We start from the raw sequence: 8,968 nt of genomic DNA, 5'->3' as shown, positions 1-8,968 counted from the left end.
CACTTGATGCTGACGATGTCCCGCTTTTCATTTCTAATCCAATATCTAAGATTTTCCCAGTAGTTAAAGTGTGAAGAAGTGCATTAAAAAAGGTTCATTTCTTCATATTGTGGCTTCATGTGTTGTTCTAACCAATGTTCCTGCTATGAAATACATGGCAAAGAAAAGAGGACGTAACACGTGTCAGTCATAAGAATGGAAACCACACGAAACCAGTATTTGAAGAAATATTTATTGTCTAGAACTATTAAAACCATCATCAATACAACAAGCAAGAGCACATTAATGTAGAGATGTATAATGAGAGAAAGAGAGAGAGAGGGAGAGGGAGAGAGAGAGGGAGAGAGTGTTTCAGAGAGAGAGCAGTTGCAGAGTAAAACCAGTAGCAGGGTCCAAGTGAGTCAGGTCAGAACAGGGAACACTGGTCTCGTCAGTGTCTCTGGAGACCAGAGTCTGGGAGCCCTGGGTGGCCTCACAGGTCACAGAGCCCACCTTCTTCCACTGGTCTGCAGGAGCCTCAGGGTGCTGCTCCAGCTGTAGCGGCCGTCCTTCTCCAGCACCCCGGGGCTGCTGCTCTCCTCCCAGCTGCTGCTGCTGCTGCTGCTGCTGCCGTCCACCTTCCAGGCCAGACTCCAGTCTGAGGGGAAGCCCTTGTTGGCCAGGCACATGAGCGTGGCCTTCCCCTGCTTCAGCTCCACGCTGGAGGGGGGCAGCACGGTCAGGGTGGGACGGGCATCACCTAGGAGACGCCAATCAGCTTATTAGACAGGGGCCACACAGCTGTCAATCAAACACCAGACACTGGGACACCTTTTCTTTGTGAGAGTTGATTTTCTCCTTTAAGGAGTTTCTGCCAGATGTTTTTTCTGCTCCACCAGTCACTCACTCACACATTGTTTCACTTCCCTTGAAGAAGTCTCTCATGCATATCAGCTAAGAGAGAACCATTGTACAGTTTGAACTGAAATACATCAAACTGCACTGGAAAGAAAACAAGGAAACATTTAAAATATTTTATCAAAAATTATCACAAATCTTTAGTTTGCATTACTTTAGTTTTCAGGGGAAACATTTAAAAATACATAAAATAATCCGACAACCGTCAAATGCGCTTCATGTGGAATTCAATCATCGTTTAGCAAACGAGAAACGGATTTCAAACTGCACTGGAAACAATGTATAACACAATAAAGGGATTACAGATTTTCTAACCTTTTCAAATCCCCATCTTCGTCCTCATTCGGTTCTATTTCATCTGAATGAAGTGAATCTTAATTCAACTTAATATTAGTCATCGATGAGATTTAAAAAACAAAAATGATTCTTAGAAAATATATTTAAAAAGAGAACTGAAGTTGTATCTTCTCTACAGCTCAGCTTAAACTTCAGCATGACAGGAATGTGTAAAGAAAAGTTGAGTAAAGCTGCTCTGAGTTCATCTCCATGATGAGGGAGGAGAAATCCCAACATAAACACTAAAACCTTACAAGAACATTTTATCTGCTGCAAACATTTAAACAATGGATTTACAACGTTACCTTACATTATTGTATTTAGTGTTTGTGCAGAAACTTACTTCCAACATCCAGTCTGGTTCCTCCACCAAAAGTCCACCACAGTGATACAAACTCATTGAGCCGTCGTACAGAAACCTCTCACTGTAGAGAGACACGGCTCTCTGGCTCTGTCAGACTGAACTAAACCTACCAACCCTCAATATTCAACTTCACATATAAATTTGGAAATAATGATTTCTCCTCTGAATGAATCCTTTATATTCATTACAGTTAGTTTTCAAATCCTTGTTGCTAAAGCAAAGATCTTTATCTTCATGCAAAATACTTCTTCAAAAATTACACATTAACACTGAAAGGAGACTATTTTTCCTGGCATGTTGAATATGAATGAAATAAATATAAAAATAGTTCCTGAAATAAAGCAGTTGTTAAACATTTGACTTACTTCCAACATCCAGTCTGGTTCCTCCACCAAACGTGTACCACAGTGATACAAACTCATTGAGCCGTCGTACAAAAACCTCTCACTGTAGAGAGACACGGCTCTCTGGCTCTGAAACAAACAAGCTCTCCAAACTGAGTCTGTTTTTAAAACTTTTTCAAATGGTTTTAAAGAAAAACACAGTAACACAATTTTATAAAATGTCATTTTTCATACGTATGTTATTTTTAAAGAAAGATAAAGCTTTTGTAGTAAAACAATTAAATGTCAGAAAAGACATTTGGAAAAATCAAAAAAAATAAAACCAAACTTCATGAAAACAAGTATTACCACATCCTGATCAATACCCCGATCAACTGATTGATCCATTGATAAACAGCATGATCAGAGTGATCCAAGTCCCTGCTGGAGTCAGTCAGAGCATTTCCATAGAGAGCCACTTTGCATCAGCAGCACCATGCTCCAGTGCTCTGGGAGAGTTTATAGTCCTGAGAGTTGAAGACCCGATGACTGACAGCTGTCCTTCATGACAACAGAAGCCACAGAAATCCTCCTCATCAAGAAGATGACGCTGACCTCCGTCCTCATCTGGACTCTCCTCTGCTGCTGCTTCACAGGTAAAGTCCAGAGAATCCAACTCCTCTCCTCTATCAACGTCCGTCCCTCTGAAATCAAGCCGACAAACCGTGACGCTGCTTCATGTTTCTGTCTCTGTGTCCTCAGAGTCCAGAGGCCAGGTCACAGTGACTCAGCCTGGAGCAGTGAGCTCTGCTCTGGGAGGCTCCGTCGCCATCAAATGTAGGACCAGTCAGGATGTTTATGTGGCTAGCAACTACCACTATTTAGCCTGGTACCAACAGAGAGATGGAGAAACTCCTAAACTACTTATTTACGCTGCTACCACTCGAGCATCAGGGATTCCAGATCGTTTTACAGGCAGTGGATCAAACTCTGACTTCACTCTGACCATCAGTGGAGTCCAGGCTGAAGATGCAGCAGTTTACTACTGTCAGAGTTTTCACTATCCCAACAGCAAAGCTGTGTTCACACAGTGAAAAAGCATCGTACAAAAACCTCCCTCAGTCAGACTGAAGAGAAACTGAACTGGCTGCTGCAGCTGGAAGCTACTACAGAGACTGATACAGTTCACTGAGGACACACACACACACACACACACACACACATACACACACACCATACGCACACACACACACACACACACACACACACACACACACACACACAGACACACACACACACACAGAGTTTAATCAGGTGGATTGAACACCACTGTCGCTTTTATGTCCAATGAAAATGTATAAAACAAGTTAAAAGAAAAAATATGATCTTGTTTGAAATCAAATTACTTTATCCATCACCTCTTCTCACCATCCATTCATATCCAGTTATAATCACATTTTCTTTGGGTCAGTAAATAAATCAAGAGGAGCCAACTTGGTACAAAGCATGACAAGAGGCTTGTACATGACCTTTGACCTCAGTCTCACACTGAATCACACTTATATCAACTACACACAATCAAACACACACACACACACACACCATACGCACACACAATCACACACAAACACACACACACACCGTACACAGAAAATTTCATGAAGTGGTTTAAACCTGTATCAAAACAAGTTGAATATCAAAACACTGATCTTGGTGGAAATCAAATAATTTTCTTCATCACAGCTTCTCTCCATCCATTCACATCCAGTTTTAGTCACATGTTCTTATCTGACTAGTAAATAAATCAAGAGGAGCCAACCTGAGACAGTGAATGACAAAAGGCCTTGTGATGACCTTTGACCTCAGCTGCACACTGGATCACAGCTATCTCAACTATAGGCTGTGAGAAGACAATATGACGACACAGATCAGCATCAGAAACCTTCATGATCAAAGACGACACAAACAAAACCCAAACGTCTGTCAGATCTCACAAAACATTGTCTTAAATATGTGAACTAATAGTAGCTGAGGAAAAGCTCAGCATCAACTGAAATCAGAAAAACGCAAAAGACATAAGCGACTGACTGGATATAACTATGTCTACATGTATAAATAACTATAAGTGTAATAACTGCCAAAGCATATGCAGCAACACATTCCCCCTGACATGCAACTCAAAAACCCAACAAATACATTTAGACTGAAAGTTAAGTCTTGACCTTGGAAACAGCTGTTGACAAAATCTCTCCAGTCTCTCTCCGTTCAGTATCCATTGTGGAACTTTCAGTTCATTTCACATGATCTTCCTCAGCAGACGGAGTTGTCCGGTTGTCAGTGAAATGCAATGTTCCCATTCCTCCGATTGTTTCTGGGACTGCTACCACTCGAGCATCAGGGATTCCAGATCGTTTTCCAGGCAGTGGATCAAAGTCTGACTTCACTCTGACCATCAGTGGAGTCCAGGCTGAAGATGCAGCAGTTTACTACTGTCAGAGTTTTCACGTTATCAACAGTCAATATGTGTTGACACAGTGAAAAAGCGTTGTACAAAAACCTCCCTCAGTCAGACTGAAGAGAAACTGAACTTGCTGCCACAGCTGGAAGCTACTGCAGAGACTGATACAGTTCACTGAGGACACACACACACATACACACACACACACACACACAGAAATTGTGTAAGAAAAACCTATACTTTAGTAACCTATACCAAAAGTACAGTAAATTTTGAAGTAAATTAATCAATTAACGTGGAGCATAGAGGCTCATAATAAAGGACATGCAAAGCTATGAAATGGGGAATATTAATGTTGACAGAAATATTTACTAAATAAGACAACATTGATCGATATAAATATACACAAATACACACATGCAAAGCAGAAGCACGACCATAAAAAGCACATAAAGATAGATAAATCTCTCTGCCACAATAAAAGACCCTCATGCAGGTACATGAGGACAGACAGGCAGTAGTAAGACAGCGATCGGTAACAGCAGATATCAAGGCAAGTACGCAACCAGGACAGACGGAGGACAGCAAGGAGCAATAGTTTTCCAGTGCTGACAGAGACACCGCTAATTAACGATTTGTTAAAATGAGCTCCAGATAAATACTATGAGTCCAGTGCTCTTATATTTACTGTGACAGATTGAAACTCTTGTTCAGCTGTAACAGAGACTTCAGACTGACCGAAAGGTTTTTATTTCTCACTGAGATAATACAGTCCACTCTTGCTACAGCTTTTAAAAAACTAAACTGATATATAGTTGTTCTTATGTTGAGGACCGCCTGAGCAGAGGAGAAGCCAAACAACGTGTAATCTTGTACATAAGACAGACACCTACATATTTGATCAAGTTCCCAACCCAGCAATCTATAATTCTTCAGTGTTTGACCATGATGAAAATGTACTGATTTCTTGTCAAGGGTTTCAAGATTTTGTTTCTTCAAGCACTGCAAACTTTTGAGAGTAGTGCTGCGATCCTGAGACTAAGCTGTAGAACAGTTATTAATATGGAAAATAACCACTGAAGGCATGTTCATGATAGCTGCCTCTGTTGACATGTAATGTTGAATTCATCAGAAAATTGCCAAAACATGAAACTACCTCAAAATCTAGTTTGAAAAAAACTCAAGACCAATTTGGAGGTTGGGGGTATTTCTCCCATGTCAGGTCAGTCACTGTTCATTAGAACACTGACATGGAATGTCAAATAAAATCCACCTTGGATAGATGTTGAAAATAATTTGGTTTGTTGGAGCATAAATACGTTAAGCGATCTGTGCTGGGGTCAACACCATCCTGACATCAAGGTGGAGATCTCATGATATGTTGAGGACAGCTACAGTTCACTGACTCTGTGTGTTCGCATATGTGTCCTGCCTCTCTGGTCCCAGACATCAAGATGTCACATGTTCTCACCGTCTATTCACATCCAGTTATAATCACATGTTCTTATCAGATTTTCCTAATTAATCAAGAGGAGCCAACCTGTTAAAGATAAATGGCTTGTTCATGACCTTGATCGCATATAGTCTGTGAGAGCAGTGTGAGACCAGCACCTGGTTTAGGATACCACAGGAAAACAGAGGCACTGTTGAGCTTTACTGACACAGTTTTCAGACGTGACCCGAATTAAACATTGTTATCATCATTAATTAATAAAGTCATGAGCTAATGTGACCACATTCTTGGTGTCTCTCACTGAGACAGACTCTGTCTTTGTAAATTAAATAGATCTCCTGTCATCATTCCAGAGAAAAACATATGACAACAGTTATTCTATTTAATAATTTACATGGACATTACTTATTTGATAAAATGGTGTTTACTGATTTTGAACCTTATAAACTCTTTCATTAAGTTCTTTGTTGAATCCGTCTTCGAATCGAATATACCTGCAGAATAATCTCAGATGGAAGACATCGTATATCACTTGATGCTGATGATATCCTGCTTTACATTTCTCATCCTGAAAAGACCCTTTTCAAGTTTTCATGAAACTACCTCAAAATCTAGTTTGAAAAAAACTCAAGACCAATTTGGAGGTTGGGGGTATTTCTCCCATGTCAGGTCAGTCACTGTTCATTAGAACACTGACATGGAATGTCAAATAAAATCCACCTTGGATAGATGTTGAAAATAATTTGGTTTGTTGGAGCATAAATACGTTAAGTTTATCTGTGCTGGGGTCAACACCATCCTGACATCAAGGTGGAGATCTCATGATATGTTGAGGACAGCTACAGTTCACTGACTCTGTGTGTTCGCATATGTGTCCTGCCTCTCTGGTCCCAGACATCAAGATGTCACATGTTCTCACCGTCTATTCACATCCAGTTATAATCACATGTTCTTATCAGATTTTCCTAATTAATCAAGAGGAGCCAACCTGTTAAAGATAAATGGCTTGTTCATGACCTTGATCGCATATAGTCTGTGAGAGCAGTGTGAGACCAGCACCTGGTTTAGGATACCACAGGAAAACAGAGGCACTGTTGAGCTTTACTGACACAGTTTTCAGACGTGACCCGAATTAAACATTGTTATCATCATTAATTAATAAAGTCATGAGCTAATGTGACCACATTCTTGGTGTCTCTCACTGAGACAGACTCTGTCTTTGTAAATTAAATAGATCTCCTGTCATCATTCCAGAGAAAAACATATGACAACAGTTATTCTATTTAATAATTTACATGGACATTACTTATTTGATAAAATGGTGTTTACTGATTTTGAACCTTATAAACTCTTTCATTAAGTTCTTTGTTGAATCCGTCTTCGAATCGAATATACCTGCAGAATAATCTCAGATGGAAGACATCGTATATCACTTGATGCTGATGATATCCTGCTTTACATTTCTCATCCTGAAAAGACCCTTTTCAAGTTTTCATCCAGTCTGGTTCCTCCAACAAAAGTCCACCACAGTGATACAAGCTCATTCAGCCGTCTTACAAAACCTCTCATTGTAGAAAGACACGGTTCTCTGGCTCTGAAACATACAAATTCACCCCAAAAATATGTAAATTTATCATATTTGTGAGGTAAAAGATCAGACTGTCAGAATTTCTTCATAAATACACACAAAAGTATTAACTTTTAATTTTTAAATATCTCAGCATTAATCATTTCTGTCAAAATAAAATAAAGACATAAAATTGATTTCTTCAGTGACAAATGACTTTGTTGAAATTTCAGTCTGAGGGGGACATTGATTTATTTGATAGTGAAATTAGTGGGAGTTTTGTGACAAACGGCATTTTGAAAGAACATTTCTCCACTTTAATTTGAGCAAGTTCACAAAGAAGTGAGCATTAACACATTTCTAATTAATGTGCTGAAATTGTGACTGATCCATAAAGAAAGGAAAGACAAGTTGTAAAGTTGGAATCATTTTTCCAGATGTCTGAGTTGATAAACAAAGCTCTTTCTATCTTTAGCAGAATTAATTTGTTATTTGTTATTATATCTGTCATTTCACAATCAGAGTAGCTATTTCACAGTGTATAAATTATACGTTAATGGGAGAACATCTGTACTTCTTTCTAAACGTGGATTTGGGGACTTTTGCATTACTCACTGCACATTCTGTACTGTCTGTAAAAAAATAAACCTAGACTTGGTAAGACAATGAAAATTGTTGAAATTCTCCCATTACAGAATTCACACCAGCCTTTGAAGCTGTTTGGTGGAAATCAAATGAAGTTTTCTATTCTAAATTTTTACCTTTAATGCCCTTTTATATCTTCGATAATTTGAATAGCCAACTTTCTCAGTACTGAGGGGGAAACACCTCACGATATGTTGAGGACAGCTACAGTTCACTGACTCTGTGTGTTTGCATATGTGTCCTGCCTCTCTGAACCCAGACGTCAAGAGGCCAGTGTTGATCAGTGGCTGTCCGTCGTACAAAAACCTCTCACCTCTCTGACTTTGACACAAACTACCTCAAAAAAACGCATTCTCAGTTTCCCAGTTTATGTAATAACTGGTTTAAGTTTTTAAAATTAGTTGACAGATTGTGACAAATTATTATTATTATTATAGATCATGTCACATATAATAATGATGATGTCTCTTAGTGAATTAGTGGGAATTTACAAAAGTATCCTCCAAGAAAGCTTTTCAATCAAACTCAAGTCAAAACTGATAACTAACTACTAAAGTTATGAAATTCATCTTATTCTCACGAATATTATTTTTAAAGATTAAAGACATTTTTTTAACAGCACTTCAAAATATATGTGAAAACAAATTCTTAATGAAAGTTTTTGAGACACGTAAAAGAAAAACTACATAAAATAAACACTGACACGTCCTGATCAACTCTTTGATCCATTGATAAACAGCATGATCAGAGTGATCCAAGTCCCTGCTGGAGTCAGTCAGAGCATTTCCATAGAGAGCCACTTTGCATCAGCAGCACCATGCTCCAGTGCTCTGGGAGAGTTTATAGTCCTGAGAGTTGAAGACTGGATGACTGACAGCTGTCCTTCATGACAACAGAAGCCACGGAAATCCTCCTCATCAAGAAG

At 39.1% G+C, this 8,968-nt stretch overlaps 1 pseudogene and 1 gene segment (V, D, J or C); one reads left to right on the top strand and one right to left on the bottom strand.

Moving 5' to 3' along the window:
- LOC120786020 overlaps positions 1-2,002 on the bottom strand; it is a 5,667-nt pseudogene extending 3,665 nt beyond the window's left edge.
- Positions 2,003-2,524: 522 nt separating this feature from the next.
- Positions 2,525-3,014, top strand: LOC120786019. The segment is given in 2 exon segments: positions 2,525-2,576; positions 2,683-3,014. Coding segments are annotated over 2 exon segments (384 nt in total).
- Positions 3,015-8,968: the final 5,954 nt, after the last annotated feature.

This window comes from Xiphias gladius, chromosome 24 (genome assembly GCF_016859285.1).
Source record: "Xiphias gladius isolate SHS-SW01 ecotype Sanya breed wild chromosome 24, ASM1685928v1, whole genome shotgun sequence".
NCBI lineage: Eukaryota > Metazoa > Chordata > Actinopteri > Istiophoriformes > Xiphiidae > Xiphias > Xiphias gladius.
The sequence above is the reverse complement of the archived record's forward strand: the minus strand, read 5'-3'. Positions and strand labels throughout refer to the sequence as shown.